General features: G+C 36.8%; 2 protein-coding genes across 4 annotated transcripts; both read left to right on the forward strand.

The window, feature by feature from the left end:
• Positions 1 to 824: 824 nt before the first annotated feature.
• LOC135147742 (uncharacterized) lies at positions 825 to 9994 on the forward strand. 2 transcript variants are annotated; one of them, XM_064081065.1, is made up of 9 exons: positions 825 to 1017; positions 1425 to 1484; positions 2258 to 2486; positions 2571 to 2773; positions 2864 to 3311; positions 3409 to 3765; positions 3850 to 4028; positions 4107 to 7070; positions 7155 to 9994. In XM_064081065.1, the coding sequence occupies exons 3-9, from the start codon at positions 2285 to 2287 to the stop codon at positions 9744 to 9746; spliced, it is 6945 nt and encodes a 2314-aa protein (XP_063937135.1). In that variant the 5' UTR covers positions 825 to 1017; positions 1425 to 1484; positions 2258 to 2284; the 3' UTR covers positions 9747 to 9994. The 2 variants fall into 2 exon arrangements, with proteins under 2 accessions (XP_063937135.1, XP_063937136.1); XM_064081066.1 differs by lacking the exon at positions 825 to 1017 and having other exon boundaries at positions 1136 to 1484.
• Positions 9995 to 10449: 455 nt separating this feature from the next.
• Positions 10450 to 15934, forward strand: LOC108193458 (dehydrogenase FPY6-like). 2 transcript variants are annotated; one of them, XM_017360119.2, is made up of 12 exons: positions 10452 to 10689; positions 10783 to 10923; positions 11543 to 11591; positions 11900 to 11917; positions 12775 to 12890; positions 12961 to 13074; positions 13321 to 13371; positions 14027 to 14115; positions 14201 to 14261; positions 14341 to 14418; positions 14895 to 15005; positions 15663 to 15934. In XM_017360119.2, exons 1-12 carry the CDS (start codon positions 10564 to 10566, stop codon positions 15789 to 15791), a joined length of 1083 nt encoding a protein of 360 aa, XP_017215608.1. In that variant the 5' UTR covers positions 10452 to 10563; the 3' UTR covers positions 15792 to 15934. The 2 variants fall into 2 exon arrangements, with proteins under 2 accessions (XP_063937137.1, XP_017215608.1); XM_064081067.1 differs by lacking the exon at positions 11900 to 11917 and having other exon boundaries at positions 10450 to 10689.
• Positions 15935 to 16187: the final 253 nt, after the last annotated feature.

Here is a 16187-nt window from a genome sequence, read left to right on the forward strand (position 1 = left end):
GTTGAAATAATTTTATAAACATGACTTATTCTATATTTTTTTATTATAGCAAGTTGATAACTATGAACTTGATTAAAAAACAATATATTTTAGGTGACATTATATAAATTTAAAAACTTTTATTTTCGTTTTCTTCAAATTAATCATGTCAACATGTGAACTAAACTATGTATAATGATCTTTCAAATCAATAAACTGCATATCCTTCTATGCATTTTAATCTTATACATGTCCTTTTATGTCACTGTTTAAAACCACAATCGTAAAATGCATGTAAAGCTGCAAAATTATTATCCTTTTAAAATATATACAAAGTTTCAGATTTTAATAAAAAAACGCATGCGAAGTTGCAGGTAAGAATTTTCTTATACATGTACGTCGTCGGTCCCTTCAATTGTTTACACTAAGAGACGACACTCGACATGCATTTCAAGACTCTCACAAAATATAATTTGATAAAAATTTAATGTTTAAATTTTTATATAAATTTTTTTTTAAAACTATTGTGCATCAGTACATAAAATACGTGTGAAACAGTTAAAAAATACGTAGATGAATAAGAAAGTATTATCCTGAACAAACATGCATGACAAAAAGTCGATGGTTTTAGTTGAATAAAATAATGTACAGTTAAGTTAAGACGGACATCACAAATGTACCACAAGCACAATGGGGAATATCTCCTGATCCTCTAAGACATAAATTTTGTTTCTTCTTCTTTAACTTAATATACCTTGATCGTTTCGGATTTACCAAGTTTCATTCTTTGTCTCTTTTGCTTTGGACCCATAAAGGATCTAATCTATATAAATTCCAAAATGATCTCACCAACATACAATAACACTAGACTTCTGGTCAGCAATCTTGAGTATTCTATGCCATTTGGCTTTGAGTTTTGGTTTCTGTTTATTCAACTGCTTCACTTTCAAGAACTTGTCAGCACCCACGAGCCTTTTTTGCCATTTGGCTTTGTTTTTCAGTTTTTACTGTTACAATCTGGCCCTCTTCAGCTTTCAGGTTAGCTTCAAATGCATGCATCCATTTTTTTTTTTTTTTAATTTCTCAGTGTATCTATTTTAATATTGTTTATGTGTTATGTTACTTATATATGTGTTCTTGGTCAGTTCATCTTTCTTATACAATAGTGTGGTTTCTATAATTGTACATATTTTAGCAACTCAGTTGTTATTATGGTTTTTGCAATGTAATTACTGAGGGATTAAAGAAAAAGGAGGAGATATATTTTTTTCATCGACTCTTTTATTTTGTTGATTTTTTGTATTGTGCATAGCAGAGAGGAAATTTAGATTTTCGCAGAGCTTTAGAATTGTAGAGCTGGGTAGAAAGGCTGTAGATTCTTAGATATAGGTAAAAGGAAGTACTGGGGGAGATGGATTAATCGTCGAGTTTTATTGAAATTCCAGGAAGCTTTGTGTTGATGATCGCAAGCCTAGGCGAGGCTACAAGGATAGTGTACATCTAAGGTATGTTTTGCTTGCTGTTAGTACATGTTGTGGTGTTTAATTCCTGCGTCCTGCACTGATGACTGGTTTGTAATTTTGAATAATCTTGGTGTATGACGAGTTATGCTTAGCAATTGATACATGTGTTATTAAGGAACCTGTGTTTTATGTCAGATGGTCGGACACCTCATGTTACTCATTTAATTTGTATCAAAAATGAAATTTATAGCTTGAAGTTTCTGTATACATTGTATCTGAATTGTTGGTTTAATCAAGTTGTGGACTCCTCTTTATCTCCGAAGCTGCTTCAGATCAAAGAAGCTTGAAAATTGCATCATATTTGCCTACTCTGAATTTCAATGAAAATGGAACTTTATCTAATTAAATGTCTGATCACAATAGCTCTAATTCATATGGATCCTTAAAAATAAGAAGATTTTGTTTTGGGAGGAGAGGGAAGGAAATGCCGGTTAAATATAGAAATTTTCTTGTAATAACTGATATTACAAGTTGATCAAAATTAATAATTTGCCTGTGTCACCATTTTGGTGCATTTTCTCTCAGGGAAGGTGTTATATTATCAAACTTAACCTTTCCTTACTGGATATATAATTTAATTGGAGTAACAAACATGAGTAAATATCGACGATTATAACTTGGTGTTTCTCCTTGTATGTTTCATATATTTGAACTTCAAGATTTAGTACTTGTGATATATTACGAAGTTGGTCACAGAAGATCAGTAAAAAGCGATGATGAAAACTGTTTTTTTCCTCTCTTCCTGATTTTAACAGCCAAGAGAGGCTTGAGTAGAAGAGAAGATGGACCAAAAAGTTTCAGTAGAAGATCAATTTTCGAAGCTACATCCATGTCTTCCGGTGGAAACAAGGATCGGGATAATAGGGGGAGGTCCAAGTGGCTTGTCAGCTGCTTATGCACTATCTAGGCTTGGTTATAATAATGTAACTGTATTAGAGAAATATCACACTGTTAGTGGCATGTGTGAATCAGCTGATATTGAAGGTAAATATTGTTATATGGGTTTGATTCTCCTTATTTTTTTGCAAGAAGTTCATGAGAAATCAATTTATTTACTGCATTTAACAGGAAAAGTCTATGATCTGGGAGGTCAAGTCCTTGCAGCGAACAGTGCACCCACAATATTTCATTTGGCAAAAGAGATAGGTTTAGAATTAGAAGAATTGGACTCCCACAAACTTGCTCTAATCAACAGTTCTAATGGGAAGTATCAGGACATCCAAGTTGCAGATGATTATGTGGCTGTAATCTCACTTACATTAGAACTCCAGGTTGGTTTCCTATCTAGTGCCAGGAGCAGGGTCCTTTTAGCATGTGAGGAATGGAAGCAATTTGACCCATTTATTTTTTAATTTTTACAGGATAAAGCAAAGGACTCAGGTCGAATCGGTGTGCATGCCATGAGTGACATTGCTGCAGAATTAACTCCTGCATTCCTTGAAAGTCGAGGTCTGAGTTCTGTTACAAAGTCTGTGGCCTATGGATACACTGCTTCTGGATATGGATTCGTTCAAGATATGCCCTATGCTTATATTCATGAGTTCACCCGAACTTCTATGGCTGGAAAGATTAGGCGTTTCAAGGGTGGGTATATGAACTTTTGGGAAGCCATTAGCAAATCCCTTCCCGTACAAGTCCATTGCAATACTGAAGTGGTTTCAGTTAGACGTACTACTTCTGGCGTTACCCTCCATACAAGAAGCAGTGAGGGAGAAATTAATATTATGGAATTCGACAAGCTTATAGTTTCTGGATCTTTTCCTTTTAAGAATGGAAAAATATACAGGTCACCTGTATGCACACCAACAGGTCAGTAAACTATTATTTCATATATGGAAGTGATCTTACGATGTATGTGTTTCTTTTTTCATGCTAGTATATCTTATAAGAGATTCCTTTGAAGCAGTTCAACATGATTCAATGGATTTGAGCGAGCTCGAGAGGGATCTGTTTAGTAAAGTACAGACAATTGATTACTACACAACTGTCCTGAAAATTAGTGGCCTAGAACACATGCCAGTTGGGTTTTATTACTTTGGAGAATTTATGGATGATCCTTCCACTATTGGTAATCCAGTTGCTATGCAGAGATTCTATGCGGATACAAATGTATACCTTTTCTGGTCGTATGGGAATGCGGCGGATATAATGGGTGAAAAGGTCACTGAACTGGCAATCAGTGTAGTGAACAGAATGGGAGGCACAGTTGAGAAAATAGTATTACAACGTCGATTTAAATATTTCCCTCATGTAAATAGCCAAGGTATTGCTAACATGTTTTTTCATATTAGTTTAGTATATATCTTGAAGAGCCTTTGTGTTCTAATTAAGTTCAACTTGGTTGCAGATATGAAAGATGGTTTCTACGAAAAAATGGAAACGGAGCTACAAGGGCAGCAAAACACATACTACGTTGGTGGAATTGTTGCATTTGAGCTCACGGAGAGAAATTCATCATATGCCATGAGTTTAGTTCGTAAGCACTTTACAGAAGATATGTCGATGCCAAAATTTCCATATGTTAAGGTAAAAAAACTTAACGTCTAATATCCATTGTACTAAAGTACTCAACGCTTTTACTCATACAATACATTATATGTGTAGAGATTATTTCCACTACAATCCAACTGCTGGAATGTGAAACGAGAAGACTTAGATGAATTACCAGGAGTGGAGTTCCCTAATTTGTTTAGTCTTGATGGCTACTTAAGGCACTGGGGAACACATAAAGTTACTCAAGACAGAATGCTCTATACATGGATTAACGAGGAAGGTAAAGCAGTTTCCAAGAGGACGTTTGCAGAACTCCATGCCAATGCTACTTGCATTGCGAAAAATCTCTTAAAAAGCTCAAAGCCAATTATAAAGCCAGGTGATAGAGTTCTTCTGGTTCATATCCCAGGCTTGGATTTTATCGATGCTTTCTTAGGGTGTTTAAGAGCGAGAGTATTACCTGTCCCAGTGCTTCCTCCAGATCCGCTTCAAAGAGGTGGACAAGCCTTATTGAAGATTGAAAACATTGCTAAATCAAGCAATGCTGTGGCAATTCTGTCAACAGCTGCTTATCATCTGGCTGTTCGGGCAGGATCTGTTAAGAGTCTGATATCACTGCCAAGTAAAAGCTCTGCACAGTGGCCTAATCTTCCATGGATACATACAGATTCTTTGATCAAGAATTCCAAAAACATGCATCTAGATGACATGAATGATTTTTGTGAACCAAAGGACGCTGACCTGTGCTTTCTACAATTTACATCAGGATCAACTGGTGATGCTAAAGGGGTGATGATAACTCATGGCGGGCTGATTCATAATGTGAAACTAATGCATAAGCGATACAGGAGCACATCAAAGACAGTACTTATCAGCTGGCTCCCTCAGTACCACGATATGGGATTGATTGGAGGACTCTTTACGGCTATGGTTAGTGGAGCAACTGCAATATTATTTTCCCCGATGACATTCATTCGGAATCCCCTCTTGTGGCTCCAGACCATGAGCAAATACCAAGCAACTCATAGTGCAGGTCCAAACTTTGCTGTTGAGCTTGTGGTCAGAAGACTGGAGATTGAAAAGGACAAGTTACTTAATTATGATCTTTCTTCCATGAGATTTCTCATGGTTGCCGCTGAACCTGTTAGACAGAAAACACTTAAAAGATTTCTTGAGCTTACGGGTCCTTATGGCATGTCTGAAGATGTAATAGCTCCTGGTTATGGACTGGCAGAAAATTGTGTATTTGTCAGTTGCGCATATGGAGAGGGAACTCCCATTCTTGTAGACTGGCAAGGTAGAGTGTGTTGTGGGTATGTGAACTCGGATAATGCGGATGTTAGCATCATAGTTGTTGATCCGGAAACTGGTAAAGAGCAAGAAGCTGGAAAGGAAGGGGAGATATGGATTTGTAGCCCAAGTGCTGGAATTGGTTATTGGGACCGCAAGGAACTCAGTCAAAGAACCTTCGGAAATGTTATAGGCAGTCGCCCTGGGAAAACATACACAAGCACCGGAGACTTGGGACGGATTATAGATGGAAATCTATTTATCACTGGAAGAATAAAGGATCTTATCATAGTTGCCGGAAGAAACATATACTCGGCAGATGTAGAAAAAACTGTTGAGAGCTCTTCTGAACTTTTACGTCCAGGGTGTTGTGCTGTCATTGGGGTTCCAGAGGAAACCTTAGTGACAAAAGGGATATCAGTGCCAGATGGTTCTGATCAAGTTGGCTTAGTTGTAATTGCAGAGGTGAGAGATGGTAAGCCTATAAGTAAAGATGTTGTTGAACAGATACAAGCACGAGTTGCAGAAGAGCATGGTGTGACTATTGCCTCGATCAAGCTAATAAGGCCTAGAACCATGAGTAAAACCACATCAGGGAAAATAAAAAGATTTGAATGCCTGAAACAGTTTTCTGAGGGGACATTGAATTTGGTTCCGGATCCCATAGTATCCAAGAGAACATTGGTCCGGTCTTTCACTTCAGGAACATGCAAGGAGGGGATAACGCCAAGAGGCAGGGGACCAAGTCCTCTATCAGCAAATCCACGTCTTAGTCATGCCGAGATTGTTGAGTTTTTAAAGCAGCTAGTTTCCGACCAGACAAAGATTGCTATCAGCAAGATCTCTACAACTGAGAGCCTGGTCTCTTACGGGATTGATTCAATTGGGGTGGTTAGAGCAGCTCAAAAGCTTTCAGATTTCCTTGGTGTGCCAGTTGGTGCAGTTGATATTTTTACTGCGACCTGCATTGCCGACTTGGCAAGCTTCTCTGAGAATCTCGTGATGAAGTCTCGCCCTGAAACTATGGTGGCTCCTTCATATGTTACAGAATACGAAACTGATTCTGCTGAAATGCTCACTGACATATCAAATTTTCACCAAATGGGTATCTGGTTCCTTCAACTTCTAGCTCTGACATATGTTTGCATCATGCTAGTCTCTCCAGCATATTTATCCGTTTTTGCTTATATGAGGTGCATATCTTTCATCCATGCTTCAGTTGATATAAGCTCATGGGCCAGTTATGCTATTTGGGTAGCTTGTGCCCCACTTGCTTGGATCCTTTGCATGTTCTCCACATGCATTTCAATTTCTTTCTTCGGAAATTCATTCCTCAAACCGAATTATGCCCTGACCCCTGAAGTTTCTATTTGGTCCGTGGAATTTGTTAAGTGGTGGGCACTCAACAAAGCTCACAAAGTTTCTTCAGAAGTGTTAGCAGTGCATTTACGGGGAACAATATTCTTAAAGTATTGGTTTGTGATGTTCGGGGCTAGGATAGGATCATCAGTTTTGCTTGATACTGTGGATATAACTGACCCATCTCTTGTGTCCATCGGAGATGGAGCTGTGATTGCAGAAGGAGCGCTTGTCCAAAGCCATGAGGTGAAAAATGGAATTTTGAGTTTCCTTCCAATTAGAATTGGCAAGAATTCTCTAGTTGGTCCATATTCTGTAATCCAAAAGGGAAGTGTTATTGGAGAAGGGAATGAAGTATCAGCACTACAAAAAACTGAAGGAGGCAAACCACTTCCCAGGTCTACCAATGGGAGTTACAGACAAAAGGTACAACTCTTTAAATACTGTAAATTTTAGTAATACATCGGCATACTGGTCACTCTAACTGTGAAATTTTAAATCTGGTCACAGGGTCCATTACTTCCAAAAGCTACTAATAGTCAAACAGAGGCTATCTATCACGTCATGGGCATTTACATGGTTGGTCTACTCAGCTCTGTCTCAGCCGCTATCGTTTATATCATCTATGTATGGCTATCTCAAAGTTCTTTCTCCCCAGAAATCTATGCTTTTTTCTGTATCTCTGGAGCTTTCCACTGGCTTCCGTTCACTGTAATTGCGTATGCTGCCATGATCGGTGATTCCTCTTTGACCCTAACTATATTCCCGATATCAGTTGCAATTGCGTATATAACTCATGGCATTATACTTGGTGTCCTAACATCTATCTGGACAAGTGCTCTATATGGAAGTAAAGAGACTAAACAAAACCATTTAAGAACTTGGTTGCGCCACCGAATCACCATAGCATATCATCTTAGATTTGTCAAATTTCTTTCTGGAACAGAAGCCTTTTGCATTTACTTGAGGCTGCTAGGTGCAAAAGTTGGGAAACATTGTTCCATTAGGGCCATTAATCCAATCTCGGAACCAAAATTGATTTCTCTTGGTGATGGTGTCCACCTGGGTGACTTCTGCCGAATTATTGCAGGGTCATACAATTATAGTGGTTTTCAAAGTGGTAAAATTGAGGTGCAGGATAACTCGGTAGTTGGGAGTCAAAGCCTACTTCTCCCTGGTTCAGTGCTTGAAAAAGATGTCATTCTTGGAGCTCTTTCAGTTGCTCCAGCAAATACGATCCTCCAAAGAGGCGGGGTTTACATTGGATCACAAGCTCCAATCATGATAAAGAATACATTGCATGTTCTGGATGAACGAATAGAGGCGATGGACCAAAAATATAAGAAGATAGTGGGAAACCTCTCTGCTAGTTTAGCAGCCACAACCCTTCAGGTTAGATCAAGATACTTTCATCGAATTGGTGTTAGTGGAAAGGGAGTATTGAAGATATTCGATAAAATTGAAGGGTTTCCAGATCATAAAATATTCTGCCCTGGAAAGAGCTACCCGGTCATTATCAGGCACAGTAATAGTTTGAGCGCAGATGATGATGCAAGAATTGATGCACGTGGTGCCGCTGTCAGAATACTATCAGATAATTCATCTGGTGATAATACAGCAATTCTTGATCTGACTTTAAAAACAGGAAAGGCTTTTTATGCTCGCACGATTTCTGATTTTGCAACATGGCTTGTTTGCGGATTACCAGCAAGAGAAGAGCACGTCAAAAGAGTTCCACATGTGCGGGAAGCGGTCTGGACTTCCCTTCGCAATGCTGATTCATATGCTGAACTACATTACTACTCTAACATATGCAGGATCTTCAGATTCCCAGATGGACAAGAAATGTACGTGAAATTCAAGTTGCGGCCATGTAACGAAAAGATTCATGAAGACTCTGGAAAGGTTGAGCCGACTAGTATACTGCCTCCAGAGACGGGTGCAATTCCACGGGACCCTAGTGATACCCGGCCATTACTTTTTCTTGCTGATGATTTTCAACGACGTGTGAGTTTCCCTGGTGGTGTTGGCTATATTTTTCAACTGCAATTTCAACCGGTGCCTCACGATGAAGCCACTCAAGACATTTTACTTGATTGCACCAAGCCATGGAATGAGACTAAATTTCCTTTTATTGACGTGGGAGAGATATTAATTGATCAAAATAACACCCAAGAAGAATCAGAAGAACTGGAATTCAACCCTTTTCTTCGATGCCATGAGGTTGATATAGCACAAGCAACATCATCCTCACAGAGTGCTTCCATTGATCATGGTCGGTCACTGATCTACGAGATTTGCCAACATTTGAGGAATAAGCAACCCCTTCCGGAGTCCTGGAGGATTTTCCTGGAGCATTCTGATGTGAAAGTAGACCTTTCTGGGTGTCCTATGGCTGCAGCCATAGAGAAAAAGGACTCGGGTAAAGTTACTTTATCAAGAAAGTGGTATCAAGCTTTATGGGCAGTGTTTGCTCAACCACTACTACAGACATTATTACCATACTATTTGATGGGCTTGGTCATCTTTGGTCCCTTGAAAGGGGCTCTTTACATAAAGGACACTATGGGATATCCAATTTACTGCTTGCTTCCTTTGATATGGGTTTTTTCGGGCATTGCAGCTTCATTAGCATGTGTTGCAGCGAAATGGATTCTGGTGGGGAGAAACAAAGATGGTGGAACTATGTTGATATGGGGTATGGGTGCTTTCATGGATACAATATGGCAGGCTTTTAGGACATTGGCAGGAGATTATTTCATGGAAATGACAGGTGGGTCATTTATGTTTGTCCTGCTAATGAAGCTTATGGGCTCGAACGTCGACATTAGTCAAGGTGCTTATGTGGACAGCATGGGAGCCATGTTAAACCCTGAGATGGTAGAAATTGAAAGAGGTGGATGTGTGGGAAGAGAAGCCCTTCTTTTCGGACACATTTATGAAGGTGAAGGAGGCAAAGTTAAGTTCGGCAAGATAAAGATCGAAGAAGGTGGTTTTGTAGGAAGCAGAGCTATTGCAATGCCTGGAGCAATAGTTGAAACCGGAGGTAGTCTCAGTGCCTTGTCTCTCGCTTTTAAAGGAGAGATTGTACGATCCAGGTAACTGCGACTTGATGTTATGTTGTAACAGATATATAGTCCATTTTGATTTCATGTAATAATGAGTAGCTAGATTCATTACCTCTGCAGCTTGATAGTAGAATAAGTCACAAGCTTTCTTTGTCTTTCATAATCAAGTGTTAAGTGATTATTAAGCTGTTCTGCACCCATGACCTCTACTACGAACTACATAAATGGCAGCTTGTAACATGGTTCATTTTCAACGAAATGAAAGATCAAATATTGCTGTAAGTAATGAGTGATTAATTGTCATCAAAATGCTTCATGTTGAATCACTATAATTCATATAAATCATTATACTCCCTCCGTTTCAAAATACATGTACATTTTGGGGAAAAAAATTGTTTCAAAATACTTGTCCACATCAACTTTCAATGTAAATTTATATTTCCAAAATCAACTCTCCCTTACATATTTTAAATTTATATTTCCAAGATCAACCATATACCACATATTAGGCTCAATTAAAGACTTAATTCACCTTTTTTTTTTTCTCAAAATCCACTTTTACTAAATTATGTGATTTTTTATATAATTTGAAACGGAGGAAGTATTAAATTTATTCGCTCGAGTTTAAGTGTTTAACTCCTCTGAGTCCTCTTTGACTTTATTAGACTAGTTGACTTGAATAAGACCCGACCCGACCCTTGTGCTCACAAATCTGGTCCAAAGCTTACAAGACACAAATTCTCACCAACCTATTTATACTGACACACAAACTACTTACAAGTAGTAGACTCAATCTTGAGCACATAAAAATTCCGATCTCAAGATTCATTCAGCTACAAACAGACATTAATATGAATGAGCAACCTCCTACAATTGCAATTCTCGGGGCTGGAATCTTCGTAAGGACTCAATACATTCCCAGGCTATCTGAGATTGCTCATCTGGTTCTTGTCAAATATATCTGGAGTCGATCACAGGTACATTTTTTTTCAATTTCATCAAATGGCCTTCATCTTCAACTTACTTATTCATTTACTTACTCCTCAGTAAATGTATGTATGTATGTGTAGGAATCAGCAGAAGAAGCAGTTGGGGTTGCTCGAAAGCATTTTCCGCAAGTAGAGGCAAAATGGGGTGAATCTGGTCTTGATGAAATTATACTGGATGCTTCCATTCTTGGTGTTGCTGTTGTTCTCGCTGGTCAAACCCAGGTCAGTTCTTTATTTTATACATTTTATTCTATGTCTTTTAAGTAAATTGCACTTTTTATTATGTAGTTATTAAGTCAGAATTTAGCACGGCCTGTAATTAATTTTTATATGAATCTTGAGATTGGTCTTGGACAACTAAGATAAATGTTTTGTTCACAAGCTCATTTAATGTAAATGATTATCGTCGAGATACTTTAATGTTGATGTGAATGATTGAGATAATGTGGACACTAATGAATACTCTAATATAGATGTTGACTTAAGGGTAAAAATACTGACAAAATATTGTTGATAATAGGGTGCAGGGGAAGATGTTTTATTATAGAACAAGCAGATGTACAATCTCTAGTAACATTGGACTTGAAGACCTTAACTTGTATAGAAAAATGATATAATGTAATATTAATTTTATAATAAGACTATGAATATCGTATTTAGGATCATTATGAATAAACCATCAAAAATGTTAATTACCTTTATTTGCGGTAATTTAAACACCACTGTAGGTTCCATTCTGCAATCCATTTCACTGGAGTTCAAAGTTTATGATTTTTTACAAAATAATACTCTCATTGAATTGCTTGCTTAAGGTTATTGTTGAGATACCCAATTTATGCAGGTTGATATATCATTAAAGCTACTGAAGGCAGGGAAACATGTTCTTCAAGGTAATTTAACAGAAACAACATATCTAGCAAAAGGTTGCAGGAAGTTTAAAATTTCAGGGATCTTCACTAATTATCTTTGTTATTATTAACTTGAAAATTTCAGAGAGCTTGGTGTATTATATATTACTTTGCTATGTTATTTGCTAGCAGAAACGATCAGATCTGTTGATTTGTGTCTCATACATAACTGGAGAGTGGAGAGAAAACAAATAGTATGCTAGAAACTATATAATATGTTTGCATACAGTAAACTAAAGTTTTCTTTCTGCATGTCTTATGTGATGATTTGCGGAACATTGCCTGTGAAGAGAAACCAGCTGCTGCTTGTAAGTATATTACCTAATCTTAGTATTATAAATGCCTAAACCAAGATTATGCTTATGTACATATTCTGGTAATTATTTGTTAAAACTTTTTTGTGTTTTATCTTTTTAGTAGATGTGTTGCACGACATAAAAGCAACTTGTTATAGATGTAAGGCGTAATACGTCTTTCATGCTGCCTGCATATGATAACAATTGTAGGAACTAGTAAAGTTGCTTCAACAATCTTCCTTATATATGTGGATGAGTTGACGCAAATTACATGACAGTGATACTAAAAAGAGGCACTCAACATGTATATAGAAATGTTTGTATGAAGTCATTCCAGGAGCAAGCCTGCCTTATTCGTCTGGGAGGCCCTGCCCCTGTGCCAAATATAAAAGTTGGGCCTTATTATGTAAAAAATTATATATAAAAATATAGAAAAAATATATAGATTGCTTGTTGCTAAATTTGATTGTAAAACTAAACTTTTATACAACAATCACATTTCCAGCTGTTGGATTAAAACACCTCCCCAGTCCTACTAGCGCTTTTTTTTTCTTCCGCTGTTAGTAGTAATGGCAGTTTCATAATTAATTTAAAATATTACCCTCAGCGTTAAAAAACTGCGGGCAGGCCCCTACCAGCAATACAAATGCTGGTTGGACAGGGGAGGTGTCTTAGTCCCAGCCTTTGGATGTAAGGCGTAATACAAATGTGATTGGTGTAGAAACGGTCCCTGTCAAGGACCAGGACATTATATATATTTATCAATAATATTATAATAATCAGACAAACAAAGAATAAAATAGTGTACAAAATTAGTAATATTTAAAAAAAAAATTATGAATAATGTCATCTGTATTTTGTCTATGCAGCCGTGAGAGAGGCAGAAACTGCACTGTCATGCTATAATTCTATATGCGCCAAAGTTCCTGGTCAGCCTATATGGGCCGTTGCCGAAAATTACAGATTCGAGCCTGCTTTTGTTGAGGTATATATTTTCAGACTTATATATTGAATTGTGTGATGTCTTTGTACACTACTTATTAGTCGTTGTACAGAGCAAAAAACTTATGGCTGAAATTGGAGATATGATGAACATCCAAGTCATCGTTGAAGGATCAATGAACAGCTCAAACCCCTACTTTTCAAGCACTTGGCGGCGGAATTTTACAGTATGTCTGAAGCTAATTGGTTGCTTATCAATATCAACACAAACAGTATAAAGTTTGGTTATTTTAATATCAGTCGAATATTTCTAACTAGTACTTGGTATTTATATTATGTTATAGTGGAAGATGTACATATTGGGACAAAATACCAGAAGCATGCAACTCTGAAATTATTCACTGCAATTTCAATCCTCTGAAACTATTTGCTGTAATTTCTATCCCAAACTAACTTTTGTTTTTGTTTGACAGGGTGGTTTTGTATTGGATATGGGGGTACATTTTATAGCAGGATTGAGAATGGTAGAATTCATTTTCTTCCCTTAAAAAGTTATATGTGCCTTTCACTTACTTGACTGACCTTAAAAAATTTGCAAACGTTCAGGTTGTTTAAGGGTTGCTCATATAGTTGACAAGTCCGCTTGCCTGATGCACATTACTTTTCATTGCTTTCATATGTCCTTTTAAATGAGCAAAGAACTAGAGAGAAAAATGGCTTTTGCATTTCACAAAACAACGAGTTAAGAAATCTAACAACTTCAAAATGGGCTTATTAGGTTCAAAAAAGGCGGACAATATATAATAATTTTTAATTTTAAAACGTTGTATCACCTTAATGGTAAAAGCGCTGAAGGTGCTCATATGGTCAAAAAAAAGGGCTTTAGGTACAGTGTACGTCCTTTGTTTCCTTGGGGTAAAAGACTTGTCAGTTTTAATGTTTATTTAGCGGATGGGCCAATTTGATGATCTAGTGACTCCACATTCTGTAATCCAATAAAGATTCTCGTGATCAAGTTCTTGGTGTACGAGTATAGTTATAATATCTGAAAAGGGGATGCTGCATTCCACTTTTTTGTTGTCCCCAGGATTCGAGTATTCAGCAAGGCTACTAACATGCTGAATTCAATTTTTTTAATTCTTGTGTTTTTATTGTGTTAATACTTACTACTTGTATCAGCTTGTTGGATCTGAAGTAGACTCTGTATCAGCTACAACATCTCATGTAGATGCTAGTTTGCCTCCACCAGATATTATCTCATCTTTGTTGTAAGTTTGATGTTCTTAATTATTTCCACAAATAAACTATTGAGCTTCAAATTTCGGTGTAATGTAATAGCGGTTGTTTCCTCAGCCAATTGGAGAATGGCTGTTCTGGAGTTTTTGTGATGGTTGTATCCTCCAAATCCCCGAAGGCAAGGATTATGCTTATTTTGTTATGTGTATATGCCAACTTATTAGAATTCATCCATTAATTTACTCTTTTACCTTTAGATTGTGTGGCGAATTGTAGGTCTAAATGGTACTCTACAAGTTGAGCGTGGAAATAAAGAAGGAAAACATGGGTATCTGGTAAGTGTGAAGTTCAAGCAGCATCTGCATTGTACTCCTGTAGCATGGAAATTTTGTGATACTTAATGTTGTGTTTGGTTGGGGTGAATGATTCCGGAAGGAATGGAATGAAAAATGAACTATCTTATGGACATTTTTAAGAAATTTCATTCCTTCCTCCATTCCATTCCTTACCTCATCTACTAGATATCACACCTTCAATTTGAGATGGAATGCTCCATTCTCTCCCATCCTCAATTTCTTCTCAAATCTCATCATAGCAATTTTGCACTTTCTCAAAGTTTTTTCAAAACTTTCTTCCTATCTCTATTAGTTTCAAGTATTTTTACTCATTCCATTCCATTCTCCCCAACCAAACACAATTTACAGAATCAGAACTGTTTGTAACGATAACTGTACATGATAAGACATTCTATGTCCTGGGGACCTGGTCTTATTATTTTCCTTTAGTTGTATTCTCATGATAAATGTTCCAGGTATCCCTTTCGACTGCTGATGGTCAAACGAAGAACTCCTTCTACCCTTTCTGCGGGGTAACCGAAGAGCTAAAAGCCTTTATACATGACATTTCCCATGCCGCTCTTCAGGTAAAAATACTCAAACAACTACTAGTGTCCTTTGTAAATTCTAATAAACTACATATAGCTTGAGGTCACTGTTCTGCATACAATGAATGCCAATCAACTACTTAAGTCAGGTTCATGCCATGCTGTTTCTTTCAATGAGGTGATAGGTGGAAATTCTACTAATAATTTGGTGTCTATTGTGGTTTGTGGTATGTCTGTATCATGATAACATAAGAGTTCCTGAATAATTAATACTATAGGATAAAATCATACTCCCTCCGTTTCAATTTACATGTCCACTTTATAAAAATCACATAGTTTAAGAAAAGTGGATGTTCACAAATTATTTGCATTAAATGATCAAAATATGTGGAGTGAGATTGATCTAGGAAATATAAATAAGAGATATGTGGAGTAGAATTGACTTTGGAAACATGATTTTACATTGAGAGTTGAAATGGACAAGTATTTTGAAACAAAAATTTTTCTTAAAAGTGGACATGTAAATTGAAACGGAGGGAGTACTATTTATGTCCCTATATTTGACCTTATTCGCAATCTACAATCAGAGTAACTCTAAGAGTCCTTTGAAAGTTAATACAAAATCTTCTGGCTCGGAATAAGTTGGATCTGTTTAATCAATTTCCTTATTTGTATTTTTCATTACACTTTTCGCAGAAGGATAGTACTTATGAAGCTGAGCCTCGCAGCTCCTTCATTGAAGGGGCCCGAGATATTGCAGTTCTAGAAGCAATGCTAGAATCTGGGATGAAGCAAGGAATCCAGGTCAAAGTTCAGAGAGTTTAGGATTGTACTGTGATATCTTATTGTAAATTAGATGTACCCCTAAAGCAATAAGTTGTACATGACATCAGACACTCAGAGAGGCTCTGATATGGTATGTATTGTTTAATAATAAGTCGGGACATTCATTTCTAAGGTATTATAAAGTAGTGGTTCATAACTTTTTCCAAAAAATTTATTGTTAATATATCAAAATTTATACATTAACTTTTATTTAAAAGGAAAAATATTTAATTTATAAAATTATATTTATGTAAATTTTTAAATGCGTGTCGAGTTCCATGATATTTGGTCCAACTAATACATTATAAACATATTTAAAATGATAAAATGATCCCGTTCAACGATTAAAAAATGTTATAATCAATCGCCGGATGAATATTCATCCGATGAGGAATC

This window comes from Daucus carota, chromosome 7 (assembly GCF_001625215.2).
Source record: "Daucus carota subsp. sativus chromosome 7, DH1 v3.0, whole genome shotgun sequence".
Classification (NCBI taxonomy): domain Eukaryota; kingdom Viridiplantae; phylum Streptophyta; class Magnoliopsida; order Apiales; family Apiaceae; genus Daucus; species Daucus carota.